Source organism: Panthera tigris, chromosome X (genome assembly GCF_018350195.1).
Source record: "Panthera tigris isolate Pti1 chromosome X, P.tigris_Pti1_mat1.1, whole genome shotgun sequence".
NCBI classification, from domain to species: Eukaryota; Metazoa; Chordata; class Mammalia; order Carnivora; family Felidae; genus Panthera; species Panthera tigris.
In genome coordinates this window covers 7944669-7968864 of record NC_056677.1, presented here as the reverse complement: position 1 = coordinate 7968864, position 24196 = coordinate 7944669, and the positions used below count along the sequence as shown (strand labels likewise).

Genomic DNA, 24196 nt, shown 5'->3' with positions numbered 1-24196 from the left:
ATCATCTTGCCAAGTCATCTTGGCATTACTTCATGCTCTCTGGATTTTTTTTTTTAACAAAAGAATACCTCTTGCCAATCTTAATTCTGTTCTCTAAATTCTATATTCTAAGCAAAGTTCTTTAGATAAAACCACAAACCATCAGGCATTTCTCATCCAGTCGGATGCTAACACAGCCAGTCTCGGCCTCCTTGAAAGCACAGTTGCCGCCATTTTCATTGTGTCATTCCCCTCCTTCCCATTTCCTGCCACCCGGACTACTACAAACAGCGGAAGAACACAGTCTTCCACCCTTTCCAGCATTTTCCAAACATGCTTTTCGCTTGCTGTTCTCAGTAGAGATTGATATTGAGAGTCTTCTTGGGTAGTAGCTCCTACTTGTGCTCCCCAGTTGTGGTCTTTACTTCTCAGTGAGGCCTTTCCTGGCCACCTTGTCTACGACACAGCCCCTCCCCCCGCCCACCATGTACACTCATCACTACTAACACAGGGTTTGTACTCATTTCTCTTGTTTGTTGCGTGTTTCCCCACTACAACACAAGCTCCATGACGGGATGAATTTGTGGCCTTTACCATCTACTTCCTTTACAGCATTATCCCCGTGCCTGACACATGGTAGAAACCCAAGCGATAGTGGTTGAATTAATGAGTGACTCCATGGTAGTTCTGGGACATATGATTTCCATATTGTTAATCTTTACTCCTTATACATATCAAAAGGTTTAAACGCGGGGGAATTAAGGACACCTTTGTCAGAGTATGTGAGCCATTACTATAAGCATTCTTGATTTCCTTAGACAGATGATGGGAATTGTGTATTGAGGAAAAAAAAATTGTGAGGTAGGGGGAGAGGTGGGCCAGAGACCCCAGGCCAGGGCCCGTGAAAAGCAAACCGACTCTGGAGTCAGAAAACTTGGCTATAGCCCCGTCTTTGCCACACATCAACTTTGTGATGTCACCTTCTGAGATTTCCATCTCTTTAGTTATCAAAGGACGAGGTTAGAATGAACAAGATCCAATCTCCCTTCTAGTTCTAAACTCTACGTGGCTCTATGCCCTCACGCTGATTTTGTCTCTTTTGTTTCTACAAAGCACAAAAGAATCCCATCACTTTGTACGCTGTCTTGGCATATTTGGCATTTCAGAATCTAGTTGGTTATACCAAAGCCGACGGCTGCGTTGGCACAGCTGCTCTGCGTGGGCGGACACATTTTGTTTTGTGTTTTCAAAGAAGCTTTCGGAATTAGTACAATAACTCCAAACAAGGAAGGCTGAAGCCTGATGGTTGAAGTGTGTTAGCCGTTGTGCCGTTTCACAGCTTTCGGAAGGATTTACGAGCTCCGAAAGGAAGGCTTTGTTCCCCGTTGGCATTAGACAGGAAGACCTGTCAGAAAAGGTGGCTGCGAGTTTGTCCGTGAAGGCAGAATGCACCTGCCTGGAGGCAGCGCTTCCTTCGAAGAATGGACAGAAGGGCTAGAGAGACCCGCAGAGGCCTGGCGAGGACCCAGGGTTTGTTCTGAGTGTTAGTAATGTCCTTCATTTTCTGATGTTGGGACTGCCTCTCCCACATGGCCAGTATGTGAGTTAATGAGAAAAGGCAGAGAAGAACCTGGCTTTGTCTCGTCATACACAACAGGCGCCTCGATCCAGAGGCTGACGCACGGTTCCAGAGTCTGGCTAGGACGGGCTAGCACACCCGTTGTTTGCTTCTCGGACGCTGGCTCGGAAATGCTAGAGCTGGAGAGAGGTCCTGATAACAGCCATCATGAGCACGCTATCAAAACTCAGGGCAGCAGATGGTAACAGTCGTTCTCTAACTTGAGCGTGCAGCAGGGTGGCAAGGAAATTTGCCCAACCTTCAGATTCCTGCGCCACGCTCCAGAGAATCAGATGGGGTAGCGCTGGGATGGGGCCCAGGAATCCGCACTTTCTCATGAACGCCTCCTGGCCGTTCTGGTCATCTCTGAACCACGCCTTGGGAAACCACATCTTAGGGAATCCCCAAGAGGCGGGAAAGACCATGAGCTCGGGAAGGCGCTACCAGAATTCAAATCCGTGCTCGGCTGTATATTTGCTGTGGGATCTCGGGCCCGTGCTCAACGTCACTAAGCCTTCGTTTTCCCGTAGTACAAAAGCGAGATGAAGTCACCTAATTTATAGGATCATTTTGAGAATTAGAAATGACACTTTAAGACGCTTGGGACAAGAACTGACATAGACTAGGCACGCAAAAAAGAAAGATCACTGCTCTTCTTACATGAAATTGATAAGATGCTGCCCTATCACAGCACTTTTAAAGGTGTCGCCTCTGTGGCAAAGCCCACCCTGCCGGCTCTGTAGAAGCATGACCTGCTCCCACATGTATAGAGTCCCTAGCACCCGTCACCTGTTAACTCGCTGTATAACTTACTCATTTATTGTGCTTATTGAAACCTGATAGAACGTGCAAACTTTCTGAAGGCAGGGAGTCTCATTTCTTTTGTCCACTGGCGCTCCAAAAGGCCAATAACATATTATTGGTTGAATAAGTGCAACAATATATTGCCAGAAAAATATGCATTTCTGTTGTTTGTTTGTTTGTTTGTTTGTTTCTGGTTCAGTGCCCATACCCCTTAGATCCCCTCGCCTTTAAATTATGACCCTGTATTTCGCACATCAACAGTTGAATAACTGGATAACGTGAAATGATGCTCTCTGGGAACACTGGAAATAAAAGAGAAGGGTCATGCATATCCAGAAACAGTCTGTGGTATCTCTGTAAGGCAGAAAGCATTCCCCGACTAAATCATTGGCGCGTGCATCGTTCTGAGAGTCGTTGCTCAGACATACATAACATAACCGAGGCTGGCAACTCCAGAGAAAAGTCATTGCTGCTCCTGGAATCAGTAAGAGCTTCAGAGCAGAGTGGAGAGAACTGTCAGCCCATTCTGAGGGCCGATACTAACTGATTCCTCCCCGGGCTCCTTTTTGGAGAGAGGGAAAGTGGAGCCGGCACCCCCTTCTAGGCCCGTGAAGAGCCCAGCGTGCCGCGGAGACGTGGGAACGCCAGCGCACTCCCACCCCGCTGCTTCGTCGGCCGGAGCTGGGGACCAGCCCCGCCACATGGGAATTTTCAACTGAGAAAAACCCGGAGCAAGGGTCACAGGCCGACACGAGGATTCCAGGCTCGGAGGCCAAGCCCCGCTTTGTGTTCTCTCCATTCCCCGATGCAAATTGCATTTTCTTAAAACCGCTTTTGCGTGCCAAGTCCAAGGGAGTCAAGCAGTGATCCGGGTCATCAAATGGGAAACCACCCCCTACCAACGTATCTGGAGAATTCTATATGATTTCCATTTCCTTTTTCATACAACCACTGTTGCTTTTTTTTTTTCTTAATGTTTTGGGTTTTTTGTTTTTTGTTTTTTTTTTTTTGAGAGATAGAGTGCAAGCTGGGGAGAGGCAGAGACAGAGAGGGAGACACAGAATCTGAAGCAGGCCCCAGGCTGTGAGCCGTCAGCACAGAGCCCGACGCGGGGCTCGAACTCACAAACCACGAGATCATGACCTGAGCCGAAGTTGGACGCTTAACCGACTGAGCCACCCAGGCACCCCTGTTTAGTTTTTTTTCACTTTTTTTTTTTTTAAATAACCACTGCTTATGTCCCAGGGCTCAGGCCGGTCTTTGCGTACCTCAGCAGCACCGTGTCGTGAGGAGCAAGCCAAGAGAGTTTGCCCAAGTGACGCGGCAGCTAAGTGAATTATTTCTACAGCATGAGCCCCCCCAAAGACAAAGTGCGTTAATATGGTGTCTCGCATGTGGAGTCCATTTGGAGGAGGAAGAGAGAGGCAATTTTAGCCCGTTTGAAAATGGGGAGCAGAGCGCTGTTAACAGTGTTCATCCCTCTGGACAAATCGTAACACCGCCCCGCTGGATGTCCAGGCCGGCAGGTGGCTGTGAGAGCCAGCTCCCATTCCTTCTGGAGCCTGTTCACCTGGTCCCTGCCCACAGTGACAGAACGCAGGCACCCCTGGCGACACACAGGCAGGGAGGGGCGGAGGCCCTAGTGGGTTTCACCGCCTTTACCCTGTGGCCGTGGAGCAAGGACTGCTGGTTTTTCTTCGTCATCCTTCCTGGCATCTCCCCCCACCTTCCCCATCTCCACGGGTCCTGGGCTCCTCGACTCTGTTTGTTCAGTAACATGCCCTAGTTGCCAAACACGCATGTATCGGGCACTTAAGAAAAATGTGTTGAACTTAAATGCATTCTGACCCTCCAGATGCACCCAGAGCCCCTTACATAATAGGAATCCATCCTCCACCGCAGTGACACAGAAGGTTCTAGGCTGGGCCTGCCCACGTTTGAGCTTTGGCTCCCATAAACAGCTCAAGTGATTGCTTTCAGTGTGTTTGTTAACTTAAAAAAATGTCACCATGACTTCCAGTGATATTTACTTTTGCTGGAAAGTGTTGCAGTTTTAAATGCCAAAGCATCCTTCGTGGTCCAGCGCAAAGGGACGGATATTGGTTTGGAACACCCAGAGGCAAGTACGATAGGGCTGTGTCCTGGGAATTGCTCTTCGAGAAGCCTCTAATGGTTTGTTGTAGTGACTTAGTAAATGGAGAGAACTTGAACCATTTTCCCCTCTCTGTGGTTTATAGAATAAACTACACCATGGCAGTTATGCCCTAGGCAGTCGTTCAAGGTTTCATTTTTAATTTGATCGGGTAGATTTTGATCGTGACAGTTTTATCCCTTCATATGTGCACTGTTTACATTTTTCCGCTGAAGCAGGAGAGTCCAAAGTTCTTTTGATTTTTGAAATAGCATTCTGCTCTGAAGGAACACATGAAAAGCTAAGGAGTTGAGTCTCCGGATAAACACAACCATAAATGGTACCCTTGGAATATATCTAAACTTACTGAATAGTTGACTAAAACCCAGTAGAGATTTTGATGTGAAACAATACATTGTAAGTGAAGAAGCCACTGGGGCTGGGTTTTGTTTCTTCATTCACATGTGCAGAACTGGTTGATTTTAAAAACTAATGTGTTCTTCGCAATCCTCCTCCTTAGTTTCCGTTTGGCTGTATACAGAATCCCAGAAGAAAAAAGATAAAATGTGTTTGAATATGGAGTCATACATTTCATTTTTCATTTTTTAAAGTTATCTCTATGCCCAGCGTGGGTCTCGAACTCATGACCCGGAAATCAAGAGTTGCATGCTCTACTGACTGAGCCAGCCGGGCACCCCTCATTTTTATATGACTGGGAACAGTAGTTTGCATACGTGTCAGAAAATTTCTCACGATCCTCAGTTGGGAACGGAAGTTTATTTGCCAACTCTAGAAATTAATAGCAAGGGTATTTTGCTAGAACGTGACATTGGTACTCTCTTATAAGCAGAGAGAAGCGTCCATACAAAGCTAACAGAACAAGTGTATACCATAAAGACCAATAATTCTGGGTTCTTTTGCTTATTATTTGTAGCCATTCCGACAACGTTTTTTGAGCATCCATTGGGTAGAAAACACCACCCGAGCTGGTGTTCTGGAAGAGCGTAATACTGACTTGAGTAAGTAGGTGAACGGTCATGGGTGTGCAGGTAGGAGCTTCAGGAGAAAAAAGAGCAGGCAGCAAAGAGGAAAAAGAAGACGCAGTTATTTCCAGTGTCTTCTCACAGCCATCATCACATCCCGTGATGAAAAGAGATGTTTCAAGACCCCCACTTGGGGTACCTTGGCCAGGATTGGCAGGCATGTGCTCGCCCTCTCCGAGAAAGGGGCTAGCTGAAAGAGAATTACAACCCTGGGAGCCTGTATCACTTCTGGGCAGACAAGTCCGACCACCCCTGCCTTCAGGCAACTTACCTTCTAATGATGTCTTGAGGTCTGGCGGAAGAGAAGGAGCCAGAAGGGAGAAGCTACGTGGAGTTGGCTTCAAGACGATTGCAGATGAGCAGCCAACTGGTCACAAACTTTAACTCTAGCAGTTCAGGGCGGGGGGTGGGGTTCAGGAGTAGAGACGTATCAAGAGGAAATCCCACCACTTGGTCACCCACCCAAGTGTTAAGCAGAGGAGAAGAGAGCGATGCTTCTCTGTGAGTGGACAGGAAAAGAGGCAGAGATGGATGCCTGTCAGTCTAGAAAAAAGTCGCAGAACAAATAGAGGCCATCTCCATGTTATCCGCTTTTATTTTTTTCTTCTAAGTGTTTAGTTTATTAATTGTTTTGTCTGTTTTGAATAGAATCTTTTATTCTAAGCCTCTTGGCGATTGGTAGGGTGCTTTCAAATCCGTCCGCCTTTCTGATCCTCACACACTTCCATAAAGGCAAATGGGACACATAGGATATGCCTGGACTTTGAGATGCAAGAACAGAATCCGAAAGAAGATCATGGATGTATCCAAGTTTACACTAATTGATAATAAGCAATGAAGCTTATAAAAACGGGACCTCAGGGGCTATCGAATCTCACTCAGAAATTCTTTTGACAACGTCCCGATTCCTGCAATGGAGCGCAACTAGGAATGGCCTGTCTGGATATTTCTGACTTACGTAAGCTCCTGTTTCCTGTCCGTTCGTTCCCTCAACTTTTGTTTCTCTCTTAAGTATGGAACTTCACCGAAAATGAATGCTCATCCAACTGAACTGAGCCAGTAGTTTGACAGTTTCATTAAATAATAGCAAATTAAATACACAAATAGGGGCAAAGATTGGAGGGATTATTGAGAAAACAGCACCAGAGGCTGTTGTACGAATATTAAAAGTCCGTGCCAGGCATCCTTTCCAATTCTCTGTCCTCATTTTCCCACTGGCCCCAATTTTCTGTACCATTCCTTAATGACAAACAAACAAATGTGGTGTTATCAGATGAATTTTTAAAGCTGCTTTATATCATTTTGTAACAAGATGGGATATAAATAAACAAATTAAAATAATGGCTCATGTACAGGGTAGTCAGTCTTACATAATACATAGGAGAATTTTCCCTATCCTTCCTACAATACGTGGATCCACATTTTTAAATGATATCTTTTTACTTACTTGTAAATACTGTCCCCGAGCCAAAATGGCATTGGGGTCTTTTAAAAAGAAACTATAGATAGATTTATAACACTGACGCTTTCTATTTGCATTTGTTACCAAGTAAAAGTCGTGCATGCTACGCAAAATAAACCTCAGTGATTATAATTGGTTGGGAACCAAGCCCGGTTGAACGAGTGAAAACTCTGCATTACAGAATGATTTAACAGAATGTTATGGAAAGTTATGCTTTCAATAATGATGCTCCCCGTAACCTATTCTAATAGCGTATCCAAGTTAATAATTTATCATTAGACACACCATACACTCTCAAAGAATTAATATTGTGATGCTTGCAGTACCCCGAAGGATATGCATGAAGGCTGTTGATTCCTCAGTGGGAATGAATGGGGGCTTGGAGCAAATTTTCTTATTACGTGTCTAAGGATGGAAAATTTTTAATTAAACTAACAGCATGAAAAGCAAATATTTTTCCTCATTTGCTCGTGGGAATTTCTTTCAAAAAGTGCTCAGGATATACATTGTGGGCTTCTATTATTTTTCACTTTCTGTTCATCTTTTAAACAGGAGCTCTCCTCTCATTTTTACCCTTTAGGCATCGCTCTTTGACAAATTGATATAATACTGTGTATCTGTTGGGCCGTGCTGTTTCAAAAACTTACAGTAAAAATGACCCGTCTTTTTTTTTTTTCTTTTAAGTAGGCTTCACCTCCAGCATGGGGCCCCAGGCGGGGCTTGAACTCACGACCCTGAGATCAAGACCTGAGCTGAGAGCAAGAGTCGGGTGCTCAACCAACTGAGCAACCAGGCACCCCTATCGGTCTTTTTATTTTTTTAATGTATGCAATAAAGAGGACAGAATCCCTCAGCCTTGACCTCAAAGGCTTGTCCCTTCTCTTCTCCTTCCCAGGCCATTAGGCTTGGTCGCAGAGCTTTAAATGCCATCGGGATATATCTCCCAAGTTTCTCTTCCCAGTTGCCTACTAGATCTTTCATTCGGGTGTCCCACAGGCCAGTCCCCTTACCCTAGCGAAGCCACCCTCCTAGCCGTGACCTCCAGCGTCTTCTGGCTGCTGCTTCTGTACACCGGTCAGCCTCCGTGGCAGCCCCGTGCTTCCAGGCACCTTTCTTGTTCACCCTCTCCCTCCCTCTTTCTCCCTCCAGCCGGCAAATTAGCTAACGCTATCATCTCTATCTTCACTGTCGCCAAGATCCCAAGATTTCTCATCGGCTCAGCATCCTGGTTCAGCCCTCCGTCCCTCTCTTCTGGAGAGGTCGACGGCCCCTCTCTGCGCTCCCTGCTTCACCCCTTGCTCCCCCGCAACCTACTCTCAATGCGGCAGCCGGTGACGACAGTTCACGTTAGTCCTCTGCTCGAAACCCCCAGTGACTCCCCCACCGCCTAGATTGAGAGCAGATGTCCTTCTCATGACCCGTAAGACTCCTCAGCATCTGGCCTTGGCCACCTGATCCACTTCCTACCGCTCGCCTCCTTCCTCATTCTTTCCAGCCTCGCCGGGCCTCCTCTCTGCTCGTGACTCACGATCCTGAGAGTGTTCTCTTCCTTCTGCTTGGAGTGATTTTCTCCAAGTCCTTCATCAACTTCAGTTCTCTGTTAAGATGTCAGTTTCTCTGTGACCTGACATCCTACTTAAATTGCACTTCCCTGCCCCGCCCCACCCCCCTCTCCATCGCCCTCCTCTGCTTCGTTTTTCTCCGTGCGACCCGTGCTATGTTTTCTTTATTTGTTGAAGGCCGGTCTTTCCATATTTGTTGTCAGCTTCAAGGAGACCGGGATTCCTGTCTGTTTGGTTTGCAGCTGAGTTCCAGCATCCAGCTCCTGGCACTCAAGAGAGGCATTCGCCAAATATTTATGTGATGAATTAAAGGAACGGGGTGGGGAGAGGCGCGGGGGAGAAGTGCAGGGGTGCCAATGGAGAGTGTGTGAGGATGACTGCCGGGGGACAAAATGGCAAAGACGAGCAAGCAAGTCGACGGCGTCGGCAGTGGGGATAAAAAGGTTTCTGAGCAGGCGCCTTGATTAGAGCTCTCCGACAACCCCACAGAGAAGAAACTTGATGCCGGAGGTGAAGGGAACAGAGGGTATACAAGTTAGCAAGTTGCTGCGTCATGGGTTCATCGAGGACGTATCTTTCTTTCGGACTAAAACCTTTTAAGTGCTGTAAGGAACTTGAGGCCCACACAGCTGAACAATCCACAGGCAAATATGGCTCCAGGCAGAGCTGTACCTAGGACTCAAATGCTATCAACAGACCCTTTTCTTTCTTTCCATTTCTTGGTGTTGTTTCTTGGACCGTCAGCACAGTCTTGAGGCCCCGTGGGGCTTCTGGCCCCACATTGCCTCCTCAGATGCTTCAGGGAAACCCTCCCGGCTTTTTGTGACCTCTAATGGGGCCGCACACCCATCCCACAGGCAGCTGTGGTAGTCTGGGAAGGGAATGATGGCGGCCTTAGACCAGCTTACGCATCACCCCTGAGCTAAGGGTTGGGGGACTTGGGGCATAACTGCTATAACAAGAGGGAAATGGAAGCTGGTAATGGCCAACAGATGCCCGCTGCAAAGGGGTCATGAGGGCTCAAACTTGGATCACTGCAATGGAATGGAAGAGAGGGGAAGGTAGGAACAGGCCTCACAGAGATGAAATCGAATAGATCTCCTGGTTCTGCACAGGGAGGGGAAAGGACACAGAGAAGCTTGAACGCAACCCAGATTTTGAGTTTGTGTGAGTAGGGTTTGGCACTGTGATTAATGAAGATTCGGGATGAAGTGGGAGGGACAGATTTATGAGAGAAGGAAAGCGTTTTGTTGCTTTGTCATCCCTGTTTTTATTAATAAAATTGTTTCCAGGCTTCTCAGAGCTCAAGAAGAGTTGAGTTCTGCAAGAGGCAGGAGGCAAACTCCTCCACCAGCCCCCTTATTCTGTGAACACTTGTCCCTGCAGTTTTGAAGAGCCTGGTCGCTGAGGCCTCGTATGCGAGAACCAGACGGAAATTTTGTTTTCTGTCAATAACTTGAGTTTCCGTTAGTTGAGCTACCAGCTTCTATAGAGTAGAAAACCCAGTGGAGTGGAGTTCAGACTTTCCTCACACAACATTTTCACACAAGCGGTTTAACATGGTAAGGCCATCTTCTAACACGCTGTGGACTAGCCTAGGGAAACACTTGGCGCTCACCCACAGAATTCTAGTGAATGCCTTGTCAGATTCCAAAGCAAGAGCCTTTTCATTGTCCATGGACCAGGATGCGAGGAGGGGGGGAAGTGCAGGCTTCGAGTGACAAAATGACACGTGCAGATATAGTCGTCGGCATGTTTTCGCATGTTTGGTCTCTGCCAGGTACTGTTCTAAGTTCTCGACACGTAGTAAGTCATTTGATCACCCCAGCAACCGTTTGTGGCAAGGACCTCATTCTCTCCATTTTGCAGATGAGGACACGGAGACCTAGAAAGGTCTCGTACCTTGCCGAAGATCCTACAGCTAATAAACGGAACTAGGACTCAAATATGGTCTGGCTCAAGAGCCGCCCTCTTAATAAACCTATGTTCCAGAACTGCCCAAAACAATTATAATCTATGTCCGTTGTCTTGGCATAATTATAAATAGGAACTCTAGGAAGTGTCCCCATTTGGACGATAAATTATGAACACCATCCCTCTTGACCATGATGTCTTGCTTATTCAAAGCCAAGAAAATCTAGTCTAAGCACAGAGGTATCCAAGTGAGTAGGCTATATCTCCAGTCATAGGACGTGTGACAATGTGGATTGAGTATGACTTTTTGGCAATCATCCACTTTGTCCTAAGAATTAAACTGGCTTTATGGGTTGGTATAGGTTTGGTTTTAACTGGTGAACCACTCTGCTCTGTTACGACCTTTTAGGCTCTGTTTTATGTTACCGTAAAGTCGCCAGTGACACTGGTTCTCCCCCTTCTGGAATGGTTTGACTGACACCTCAACGTCTGGCCCCTCCAGGTTCCGCCAGATCTCCAGAACGAAGTCCTGATCAGCCTGTTGGAGACCGACCCCGATGTGGTGGACTATTTACTCAGAAGAAAGGCCTCCCAGTCATCGTGAGTATGCCACTCACCCCCTCTTCCAAAGCTGCCGTGGGGATTCCTCTTTCCTTTTCTAGAGAATTCAAGAGGTTTATGTAACTCCATGCAGGGTGACTTGAAGTGGAATTTTGGCAACTTCCTGGGGAATCTTGTCAGTCCACCTATCCAGAAAAGTGCTTCAGTATGACTAATCCACTTATTAAATTAGAACGTGCCTTATGGGAGCTTTCTGTTTCATTTTTGGCTTTTTCTAGCCCCTCAAGGTCTTTTTGACTATGTTTACTGGGAAAAAAGAACTAAATCACTGGCAAGAAGCTCAAAGGACTGTGATGCACATCAGTGTTTCTCCTTCTAGAATCCTGATAGCTGTACTTACGTGCCCCTCAGGCTACGCCTGGACGCATCTTACTTGTGTCATTTATCAGCGCAAGTGACACGTTACCAAACCACAAGACAAGCCTCTACCAAGGCCTGGGTTCCCGTTTGAAATTAGAGGTGTGCGCCCTCCTGACTCTTCCCCTCTTCGCAGTTGACGTCCTTTTGGTAAAAACGCACACTGCTCTCCACATGCTGCCATGTTTGCAATGAGTAAAATGAATGCCGTGCCGTAGGCTGCGATTTGCCGCCATTTTGCCTCCAAAGGAAGAGCATTGGCTTTTTTACATTAGTCAGATTTTAGGATTAATCCCAACTATTTGGTAGAAAGGCAGCACGTATGGGGGTGCTGAGCTTTTGGCAAAGCCAGTTAAGAGGGTAGTTTTGCATCGTTATCCAGGAGCGATGTTGCTGCCGTGACACCAACCCTTAAATCTGTGGCATGAAAAGTTGTCATCGTCTCATGAAAATGCCATTTATGTTATGCTTTTAATACACCGAATTGCAACAACTCTAAGACACATTTCTTCCCACGTTTTATCGTCTCTGAAACTGAGAGTCATCTGACAATCAATGGCGTGTCCTGATGTAATCCATAGCATTTTTCCTTTCTCGGCTCTGTATTAAATAATGGTATGTCCTATTCAATGGTGTCTTACAAATACCAACACGTGTTGAGTTGTCCCTTTATGTTGATGTTGAATTCGATAGATGAATTTTCATTTGAAACTATTTCACATGCACTTTTCAAAAAATCATCCTCGTGCCACTGATGATCAGGCCAAACACTTTGCCTGGAGTCAAGCCCCAAGAGCGACGAGTGACTAAAAATATATTCAAATTGTCTTAATGGGCTGGCATTTCATGGTCTTGCTCTTCTTAAATTTTTCCTAGATTTCTAACCATCATCAAGGTGTAAATTCTAATTTAAACTAACGCAAATGACTTTTCTTCACAGCAGATCTCGTATCACCAGAATTTTAATGAACTCACTCCTTTCCCTCCCCGCGCCAGAAAACAGACATGGTGGCATTTCTGTTCGTGAGTCCCTCGTTAAGCTGCATTTATGACGTTTCATGGGTACTCTGTGGGAAAGCTGGACAACACACACCTAAAAAAACCACTGATGTTGACTTGCCAAATTTCCTCTTTTAGATGGTGTGTTTAAATGTATAAATATTGTGCTTTGAAGAATGGTAGATGAAAGTTATTTTTATGTGGTTTTCAGGTATGTTCTTTGCATATAAAGGCCAAGAAGTGAACTTTTCTTTCTCTACTCTTAGGGAAAGGAAGCAGCGTATGTGTTAGGCCCATCCCAAGCTGCATAGTTACCTAGCCTCTCCCGTTCCCTATCCCTATAAGAATAAGAATTGTAAGGTCAAGGCAAGCCGACCCTAGGCCATGATCATAGGTGTGTGTCAGGGGTTCAAGGGAAGGGAAGTGAGCTCACTGGTGCTCCGTGGATGTCAGAGACTAGCATTGTTGAACAGAAAACATTTGGAGATGACTTTCTTAGTAAGGGAGAGAGGGAGTGTTTGTTTTCCTCTAGGTACAGGCCAAGGAGAAGCCCAGAAGGGTTGATAATGATGTCGTGAAGTAAAAATACGTAAATAAATACTTATTTCATCCTGGTTGTCTTTTGAGGTTTGAGAGTCCCACCCTTGAGCTGTAGAGAGTGTCTTCATACCTTAAACACGCTTCTCAAGCCTCACTGTGTATACAGATCAGCAGGAGATCTTGTTACAAAGCCCTCCTGGTGATCTGAATCAGTAGATCTCGGGGAGGGAGTCTGAGAATCTGCATTTCTAGCAAGCTCCCAGATGTGATGCTGCTGGTCTGTGATCCACACTTTCAATACCAAAAGCTTAAAATATCAGGCATATTCCTAACTTTAGGTGCCTACAGACTCGTTGAAGGAGGCCTTCAAGGATAAAAATAATGCGAATCATGTTAGGAAGTGTGTCACAGAGTGTGGAATGATATGTGCCGGCTCATTGGTTCTCAGACTTGCCTACCCATTTGAATGCCCTGGGGAGCCTGAGAATGACCATACCTGAGCGCCACCCCTAGAGATTGGATTCGTTTGTTCTAGGGTACTGTCTGGACATTAGGAATTTTTTAAATCTCCCCTGTGGTTCTACTGTTCTGCCACGTTAGATACTACGTATTTGCCATCACACGGTACTATATTTGAGGCAGGTGATTTTCTGACATTAAAAGGGGGTCTTTGCATTGACGAAGGAAGGGAACCAACACTCCGGACCATAAATCCACCTGGAGTTTGGAGAAGAGAAAGAGATGTGACCTATTGTCTCAGCGATGGCTTCTGAGAAGAGCAAGGATTTGCAGTGAACTTTGAAGACTGGAGAGGTGTCAGGATACCTGGACATTTGGGAAGCTTGAACCAGGGCCTGGACATAACAATAAATCCGTCAACTGGCTGTGGGCGTGATTAAGGAAACTGTTGGCCGGCACAGAGCACAGAAGCCCTGAAATGGCAGGCTTGGGGTGGCACTTAAATTAAGAAGTGATGGCAGCGAATTACAGTGACAGGAGATTGCTCTTAGCTATGTGGTCTTGGGTAAATAGATTCGTCTCTCTCTGTCTCGGTCCCCTCATCTGTAAAGCGGAGGTAAAACAGAGTTGTTGTGCTATTAGAAGAGTATCTGATTTCTAACGAATGCTTAACAAATGTCAATGATTGCTACCATGTTACTTCGAATCTCACCATTTTGTTCATTTGCAACCGCTTACCAAAGACTTGGGTGTCACTGCTTTCTACCTTTCTATCCACGAGACAGCAACCGCTGAAGGCAGTATGACGCAAAAGGAAGCCATCCGCTTTAAATTGCAGCGGTGTCTAAAGGCAAAGCCCGCCGGTACCGGCCTGATCCAGTCGGCATCGGGATGGCGGTGTTGGTTCTGGAACAGAGAGAGGGGTGAGGGTGAAAAGACACACGAGTGGGAAGGTGACCCGAAGCCTCTGTTCTGTGCCATCGGCCCACATACCTAGATAAAGCTGTGGACTCCTGTGCCCCTCGTGGAGACTGCACAGGATGGGATGGGGAGTGGAAAAACGAGTTTTCAAAAGAGTGCAGAACCAAGAACAAGAACATGTTTACGATAATTTCTGTTCTGAAGGAGCAAATGTTTAGTGACATTTGGGAATTGAATGTTTTGTTCTGGTTGGAGCTTTTCCCTTCTTCTGCGACGACAGCATCGGGGCGGCGGAAGGAGGACTCGTTATTTTCTCTCGTGCTTGTCCACTTAGATTTTTGGCTTCAACCAAAACGGAATACCAAAGGGAGATTAGAAGAGATTTATATTACTAACAATGCAAGACTTCCAGTATTTTCCTTGCTTGTCTGGAATATTTATTAGAATTATATGCTCTTTTCTTCAAAGACACTCAAAATAGATCCCCTTCCTTTGATTTAGGGATGTAAGGAGGTAGGGGATGAGAATGGAAGGTAAATCAAAGAGGACGAGGCATGTGGGACTCCGGCATTTGCAACAGAAGAAAAGAACCGAAGCAGGACCCGGAGCAGGGCGAGGAGAGTGAGGCACTCACGTAGGTGCCCAAGTGGAGGGTGTGCTACAGAGTCAGGCGTTGGGGCGCCGGGGTGGCGCAGTCGGTTGAGCGTCCGACTCTTGCTTTCAGCTCCGGTCGTGATCTCACGGTTCGCGGGTTCGAGCCCCACGCCGAGCTCCGCGCTCTCAGTGCAGAGCCTGCTTCCGATCCATTCTCCCTGCCTCTCTGCCCCTCCCTCTCTCACGCTCTCTCTCTCAAAAATAAATAGTAAAACACTTACAATAAATAAATCAATAAAAATTCAGGCATCAAAATGAACGATGTGGACCTGTCATATTTTTTAAAATCAAAGTTAACACCAAAATCTACGATGAGCAAAATATTAAAAAAAAATTTTTAAAGGCCACTGCCATGCCGAAAGGGACCCCAAAGCCAAAGGGAAAATGTGTATGCTGGCCTAAATGGAAGCAAACCCATCAGTGATGCTTTGAAAATACTTCTTTGCTTATTTTATTTTTCAACCAAGAGAACTGCTGTTTGACAGTTTCTCCTGAGCAAGTAACAATCCTAAGTAAGTTTTAATTAAGTTAAGCTGAACTAAATAATACAATTCTATCTGGGCGCAAATAAAGCATTTCACCCTAATATAATGATGTAAGTCCTAATGTGCCAACTTTTCAATTTTTCAATAGCTTTCAGCTGCTTTAATGTTCTGGGAAAAAAAAAAGCTAACCATTAAAAAATCACAAACAACCATGCATACCTATGTGGTATGCAAGGCTAACTATAGCATTTTCCTACTATATTCTGGAAACAAAATGGAAATAAAACACATTTCACTGCGTTTGGGAGTGAAAGGTAATTGTTTTCTTGAACCAGATTCTCCTCCTGTTGAATAAAACAAAATCTACCTTCTTCATGATGGAGGAGCGTTAGGCTTTCTCATAATTCAAGGCGTCACATTGAAATTATCAAATAAATATCATGTAGATAATTTCGTTTAACCTTTCAAAGACTGTCCTTGAAAATGCCTTCCTCCACAAAACCATGGAGTGCTACAAGATGGACTGTGATTTCAGTTTTCCTTTTCCTAGGATTTGTAAGGTCAAAAAGTTCTCAGGAAATTCTGAGAGACGAGAAATCAGACTTTCTCAGTATAGTATAACAGCAATGAACCCTACCCCCCCCCCCATGCACACTCTGTTCAAGAAAACCTTTTCAGGGGCGCCTGGGTGGCTCAGCCGGTTAAGCATCCGACTTCGGCTCAGGTCATGATCTCACAGTTCGTGAGTTCGAGCCCCGCGTCGGGCCTGGAGCCTGCTTCAGATTCTGTGTCTCCCTCTCTCTCTGCTCCTCCCCCACTCAGGTTCTGTTTCTCTGTCTCTCAAAACTAAATAAACATTAAAAAAAAAATAGAAAAAAAGAAAGCCCTTTCAGCCAGACAACTTCAGGAGAAATGCATGTGGAATAGGAAATTCCAGAATGAAAAATTCCAAAAAGCATGAATGTGCCTTCTACGGAAAGCCAATTCAAAACGAAGGGAGAATCGATCGCATCACCTCTTCCTCCGAACGCCTTTACGATGATTCGCAACTTCTTTTATAAACTGGCAGAATACTAACTGGAAGATGTCTTATGAGGCACACTGTGCAAAAAGGGACGGGAGTCAGCGTTGTTTTCTCTGCGCCTGTCATAAATGCCTGCGTGTGCCGTGGCTATCAGGAGGGAGTTAGCAAGAGCTAAAAATGAGGGGAGAAATTTCACCCAAGCCCTGGGTAAGTTCGAATGTCCCCGTGCGATTAATAGTGTGTGAGATGGGTATGTGCTCTGAGTCCCAGCAGACTGAGCTTTATCAGTTGAGCGACGAAGCCAAGGAAGAAGCCGACACGTGCTTGAAATCTCCGAGGATGTTTCTCGCTGGGGAAAAGCTCAGCAGGGGGCTGGGCTGCCACATCCGGTGATTGAACCAGAGTTTTCCATTTATCCGCAGAACGAGTTCTGTGCCTCCAGCTGCAGTGCAGGCCTGCCCACAGTCCCCTGCCAGCGGCGTGTTAACACCCTGACCTGGAGGGACCAGCTAAGGGTGAGAAAGCGCTTCACTCTCCATATCTATCTCGTGCGTATTTGGTTAGCTGAGACCGGCCGTGCCCGCTGTGCGTTCAGGTCTCGTGGAGGCAAACCCGCGTCGACGGGCAACCTGTCCGCTCAATTCCAAGACACAGAGGGCCCGCTACGCGCTTTGAAACCATTCGCTCATCTTAGCGAACCGCTGGTGAAATATTTTACACAAACAAATGCAAAAATTTAATTGCCTTCACTTGCAGCACTGAACTTAAAAAAATTGTCTCCATAGACCTGAATCATCTTAGAGGCAAATGTTAGCAAAGGCGATGGCGGTGGGGGTTCCGGATTTGTTTCCAGGTAGATTCGATGATAAAGCCATGGGATGACACCAAAGTTTCTTTTAGCCTCTGCACTGCCCGTGCGGTACGTGGGAGTCCTGAGAAGCGAATACAATGGTTTCGTTTCGTTTACCAACTGGCGGACTCCCACGTGCAAAGGCACTCCTCGCACGTGGGTTGTTGGGCACATTTGGCCACCGCCTTACTGACCTCTGCTGAGAAAACGAAGTGATGGGTGGAAACCGCCTTAAACACTTAAGAGGGCCATTGACCCCAAGTGTAAACACAGCATTTGACTATTGGTGGTTTAATAATGCTGGATACCGTTTCTCAAATACATTTTAGAAGGGTCTCAAGCCCTACTGCCTCGACTGCCAGAGAGACGTGTGACCTCCTCGTTTCCTCTAGGAGAGTCGTTGGCAGGAGATTAGTGCCCTGCCCGCCACCCAGGGAACCCTGTGTGAGCACCCACTTTTACAAAGGGGTCGCTTTGCACGAGTGCAGTTCTGCTCGCGTCCCTGGCCGTGAGCCCAGCCACCCTCAGGTTCACAGCCTTTGTCCACTGTGAGACCTGCTTGCGTCTCTACCCGCAGGGTTTAGCTTTGGCCGCCTCCTTCAGTTTCTCCCCTGATTGGGGCCCCGGCTGTAGTCACTTTGGTGGCTTGACTTAGGAGAATGAACCAGAAGAGCAGAGAAAGGCAGGTTGGCTTCTCCCGCTCCCTCTCACCTTACCGATTCTGATCCGCAACCCAAACGCATTGGGTTATCTGGATGCCGTTGACGAGTGGCTAGGAGGGGGCACACCCCCCCTTTATTCAGCTGTGGCCCCAGCCACCTCCAGGTCGGGACCGCCACATTAACCCCCTCGGCCAACCAGTGCTGACGTCTGGGCCACTCTCTGTGCTGTCCTTCCTGATTTGACCCAACAGATCCTTAGCCCACTGTCCTATCTATGGATGAGGGAGGGAAGGTAGTTTGGCCTCGAGGTTCTCAGACTTGCCCCTGCGTCACAGATACCTGAAGGGCTTTTTAAAACACAGTTTGCTAGCCCCACTCCCAGATGCCCTTTCAATAGGCAAAGCCAGTTCACAGTCTGCAACCTGTGCAGCTGCACAGGGCCTCCATTGAGAAGAGGCCCACACTTGGCTCGATGATCTGCTATCGCCACCTGCAAATTCTTAATTTTTTTTTCACCGGGGGCCTCCCATGTTATAGCCAGTCCAGACAGTAGGTCCAGAGCGAGGCTTGAGAACTCGCATTTCCAACAAGTTCCCGGGTGATGTTCCCCAAAGAACAGAGGAAGTGGTCAGTGGCCCTCCACCTCCTCCTCTCTCACCTCTCCTCCATCAGCTCCAACCACAGCCATGAAAATGGAAGGGAAACGGTGTGGCAGCTCGGTTATTTTTGTTATTGTTACCACTGTTCTCTGTTTTATTCTGTTTCGGTTAAGCAAATGAAATGTTCTCATGAAGCCTTTTCCGTACACCCAATAATTAATGTGAGTGTGATTTCCCCGTCTGTACAGTCCCCAAAGAGCTTACTGCAGCAGCTTGCAAAACTATGCAAGTGGAACAACGTTGTAGTGAGTAATTTGAGAGGCTAGGGAGAGGAAAACGATGGGAAGAGCCATAAGGTAAGACGAGGCCGGGGTGGGGACACACAGAGGTGACCACAGGCCTCGGTACGGCAACTTGATGCATGCTTCCATAGGGCCAAAGTAACCTCCTCACTGGGCGGAAACCGAAATGTTCCTAGTGCTGAGACCCGCTACGTTTCTTCCGTAGGGCACCTTTCTTTCTTTCTTTTTTTTTTTTTAATTATTTTTCTTTATTTTTGAGAGGCAGAGAGAGAGACAGAGCGCATTTGGGGGAGGCGCAGAGAGAGAGGGAGACACAGAATCCACAGCAGGCTCCAGGCTCTGAGCTGTCCGCACAGAGCCCGATGCGGGTCCCGAACTCACGAACCGTGAGATCATGACCTGAGCCGGAGTGGGACGCTCAGCCGACTGAGCCACCCCCAGGCGCCCCCGTAGGGCACCTTTCTTTATGCACGCAACCCTTGGCTGGGTCTGCAGCTTATCATATCTGGCTGAATGTATTCTCTTCTCTATGTGTTTTAAGACAGATGAGCAAGATGCGAGACAGCATAGTTGGGATCCCCATGGGCTAAAATGCCACCGTTCCAACATTTTCCTCCCAACGTGAGGGGGCAAAAAAGCATTCGTGGCCCTGATGGTTATTGCGTTTGGGCTAATGAACGCACTGGGCTCTCTTCAAACACCCCACAAGATCAGGCTTTAGTCCTCGCTGACTTATTCTTGCCGAGGAGACCTAAGACATTTTCATTAACGACGGGGGAAGCTGTCAACTAAACAGGGAAAACAACGGAAATTGGCCCCGTACTCTAATTTCTAGCCCTGGTCAGAACCCCGATTGTGAGCTCAGCTCCATGTTCAACCCATTCAGTTTTTCTCATTTTCATAGTAAAGTTTCCTCGGCCGGAGTCAAATTCGTGATGACACAGCAGTGTCCATTTGTTTTGCTTTGTTTTTCCCCTGCTAGAATTTGGGAGAATTCCGCCTCGTTAGATATGGAGGTTGAATAGTTTCCCCGCCCCCCATTTCCAGCAGAAATAAAATAAGTTTCCTTTCTTTTTCCTTCATTTCACTGGAGGCCTCACGTTTCTGGAAAATCATCCTCGTGGTTGTCCTCTGGCTCTTTCCCATAAGATTATCTATCATCGGTTTAAAGAGGAGGCAAGGAAAGGACTGATTTATTCCATGTGGATGAGAAACTTCCTCAGCAAAAAGTGCTCGAGCTCCTGGCCATGTCAGTGACAGGCGAGGCACGTCACAGATACGGAGATGCTTTTCTCCTGGACGCTAACCCCGGCTGGAAAACCCGAGACTGAGCTAGATCCCCCTGTGAGGGCACGTCCTCTGTCCTGCGTGCACACAGCCCTTTCGTTAGGAAAAGATTGCCCGGGCGTGTGTTTACCTTCTTTAAGATCCCAAAGGATTTGTTTTGCAAAAATTAAACCAGAAGAAAGCAAAGGCTAGTTAAAGAGGAGCAAAGTGGGGTTGAGGGGGGCGACAGAAGTAGGTTCTGGAACTTTTAATCTGTCATCATTTCCCTTCAAGATGTCAGGGCCACTGTTTTGAGGAAGGTAGAAAATACAGATGCTCCCAGGTAAGCCTTCCAACACTCTCTTCATGTTCTTGACGGTCTCATTTTCCTGCCCCTCTCACACGTTCGCTGTTATTTCTGTTGCTGTGACAACTTGTGCACCGATAAGACATCATGGATATGCTGATTAGCATGTTTCGCATCCATTTGTAAAAGCACTCGTGCCCTGTAGACTCATTTTCGGAGTGTTAAAATCCCATGAACTGTAGTGGCGGTCATGTATTTGTCATGTGTTTCGCCTCTTCATACGTGAATCTATTCTTCCCACCAGAAGCATCGTCGTCGTCGTCGTTGTCGTCACTGTCACAGGAAAGATGGATTTACTCACACTGAGTGTTCGGGTGGGGGAAGAAACGTTGTCCATAAAGCCATCGTGAACTTCACGTAAAGTTTCATCGTTTTATGTGAATTATTCAATTCAGGCTATTAAGGAACGTCACAGAGTTCTCTGCCAGTTTTTCCTTACTTAACAGATAGTGAGCATCAGACTTTGATTTTCCAGTGGCAGCGACATTAATGCAACAGGCACTTGAGCGATGCCCCCTGGAGAACACAGGGGTCCATGTCTGTTTCATCGTCCCCGCCTCCCTGGCCCGGACAGTTCCTGTAACGACTGTTGGGTTTCACTGCCCTCTGCTGGCCGTGTCGTGGAAACGCTTTCACATTATCGCTGTACAAGTGTCTGCTCCGAATTGTCTTTTGGTTTCGGCCCCTGTGCCCATCCATGCGTTTTCCTCCTGTCGTTTGTGTCACGGTCGTATCTTTTGAATCTGGTCACTAAGTGTTAACACACTCACGCGCTTGCTATTGTCTCCTTGCACCAGAAGCCCTGACATGCTGCGGTCGGAAGTTTCATTTTCTGTGGGAGGAAGGCACTCATCCACCGACTCCAACAAGGCCTCCAGCGGAGACCTCTCCCCTTATGACAACAACTCCCCAGTGCTGTCCGAACGCTCCTTGCTGGCTATGCAAGAGGACGCGGCCCCGGGGGGCTCAGAGAAGCTTTACAAAGGGCCGGAGCAGTACGTGCTGGTGAGCCACTTGCCATCGTCGAAATCAAGGGAGAGTTCTCCTGGACCAAGGCTTGGCAAAGGTAACTGGAACCCGGCCGGCGCCGGCCAGATTGGTGACCCTGATGGCACGTGGCATGGCGTGGGCACTTGGACCTTCTCTCCATCCCTTCCTTGTTTCATGTTCCTGTACTTCTGTGGGATCGGCTGAGTTCCGGCTCTGGGAAGAGGAGGGGACGGAGGGCCCAGTCCTGGTCTGGGAGGGTCCCTGCAGACCCCGGCATGCGGCAAGCAGTCTCATGCCCAGAGAGCCCCCGATACTCCCACTGATTGTTCCCCCCGAGCATCTGAGGGACTTGATGTGTCCTCGCCACTGAGTTTGGGAGCATGTCTGCATGTCTAAGATGTCACCTGATTATTGCTGTTACTTTTACAAAGAGAGGAAGCTGAACCCACTATATAAGGAGACGTCGTGTGCCAAAGAGGTCTCCGTGGGAGAGGAAGATTTGTTTGGCAAAATAAGCATTCCATGGTCAAATATGTTTGGGGAATGCTGGGCTAACCGAGCTAATGGTTTCTCTATTGTACAATTTCTCAGACTCTTTAAAGTGGAAAAGAGAGTGTGGTTTACAGTCTTTCCCAAATTTATTTGACCACCGAATGTTTGCTTCTGTTCTTTTCCTCCACAGAGTAATCCCTCAGTGCCAGGGCTCAGCAGGACGCTCTGAGTAATAAATGGAAGACACATTTTATCCTACATTTATAATTTAATCCACAGAAACACCCTGAAAGGGCTTTGTTTGTTTGTTTGGGGTGTGTGTGTGTGTGTGTGTGTGTGTGTGTGTGTGTTTAAAGCATAGTATGTTTATTTTTATTTTATAAATAATCATGTCAAAAAATAATTGAGAAAATTCGTAATGAAAACAGTAACCTGGGGCGCCCGGTGGCTCAGTCGGTGAAGCGTCCGACTTGGGCTCAGGTCATGATCTCATGGTTCGTGGGTCTGAGCCCCGTGTCGGGCTCTGTGCTGACAGCTCGGAGCCTGGAGCCTCTTCGGATTCTGTGTCCCCCTCTCTCTCTGCCCCTCTCCTGCTCACAGTCTGTCTCTCTCTCCTTCAAAAATAAATAAACATTATAAAAATTAAAAGAAAACAGTAACCCATGTTCCCTTCAAGCATAAAATTTATTTTTTAAATGTAAAACTTTAGTTTTCATAGTCCTTGTCCAGATGTATACCTAACTTTACAGCTTTGTTTTCCAAAGTATAGCTCCTTTTGAATTAAGCGTATCTCACTTAAAATCATATCATTTAGCATTTTCCATTTTGCTCACATTCTTCATGGCCATGATATCGATGCATCATAGATTTACTATTCCCTTTCTGACGTATATAAATGATCTCTAATATTTGCTCTTTTAAATTAGTGACAGATTTTCTATACGTAACATTCTCTGCAACAACAACACAGGAACGCGCTCTGAAGAGAATCTGGCCGTTGTAAGAGGCCCGGCATATTCGGGTTTCTAAATACAGATTCAGAGAGATGTTATTCGACAACTTCCCACTAGGAAAGCTCTGATTTGTTAGCAGGTAGACTGAGGCACTCACTAGTTCTTTCTGTCTGTTGGCTATCTTGGCAAACTCTGGCACTGTGGTCCTCAATTTTGCGCACCGGGGGACAGGTGACGATGTCTGTAGGCATTTGGGGTTATCACGACTTGGGAGGGGTTGCTACTGGTGTCCAGACTGTAGAGACCAGGGCTGAACATCCCGCGGCATGCGGGACCGCTCCGCGCAGAGAAGGATTCGGCCCCCGGTCTCACTGGTGCGGGGGCTAAGCAATCCTGTCCACTCTGTAACTGTCTCCCTGCAAACAACCCCGCCCCGAGGGAATTAGAAACAAGTCGTGTTGGTATCCCATGACCAGAGCACGAGACTTGGCGTCGGTAACCTGTTCTGCCACGTGCAGCCTGCAGGAGAGACGGAGCCTTTCGGAGTCCCCTCCCCTCCTCGTATGGAAACTAAGAAAGACAGGAGCAGTAACTCTGAGAGTTTCATTCGCTCGCCCACGTAAAGTCCTCAACACAGAACCTGGCGCGCAGTGAGCGCTCGACAAGGTCACAAGGCATCCGAACGGCTGCCCCAGGGAAGCACCCGGTAGACACTTGCTTCAAGAAATACTCATTGTGGGGCACCTGTTGGGACGAGCACTGGGTGTCGTATGGAAACCAATTTCACGATAAATTTCATATTACAAAAAGAAAAATACTCATTAGGATCACATCACAGGGTCGTAGCGGGGACTCTGAGATGGAGAGAACGCCCCATACGGCGCCTTCCTCTGCCAGCTTGTGAATGAATACAGGCAGGGGGTGAACCTGTTGATGTCAGCAGCGGGGTATGGCGGAGGGTAGTACCAGCAGAGGGACGGTGACTATTTTCCGTTCCTCCGTCTCAGTAACTGCCGTCAGAGCTGTTGTCATCCGTCACCATTGTATTCACTCCCCATCGCTGCTCTAGCAAATGACAGGTTAGTGGTTGAAAACGACACACACGTGTATTATCTTACACTTCTGGACTTCACCAATCCAAA

At 47.1% G+C, this 24196-nt stretch overlaps 1 protein-coding gene across 5 annotated transcripts in view; it reads left to right on the top strand.

The window, feature by feature from the left end:
• Window positions 1-24196, top strand: part of ARHGAP6 (Rho GTPase activating protein 6) — a 449413-nt gene that overhangs the window by 420437 nt on the left and 4780 nt on the right. For all 5 annotated transcript variants that reach the window (XM_015538744.2, XM_042973700.1, XM_042973702.1 and 2 more), the window contains 2 exons: window positions 11016-11113; window positions 21417-21685. In XM_015538744.2, coding sequence (XP_015394230.2) covers window positions 11016-11113; window positions 21417-21685 — 367 coding nt within the window. The remainder of the gene's footprint in view (window positions 1-11015; window positions 11114-21416; window positions 21686-24196) is intronic.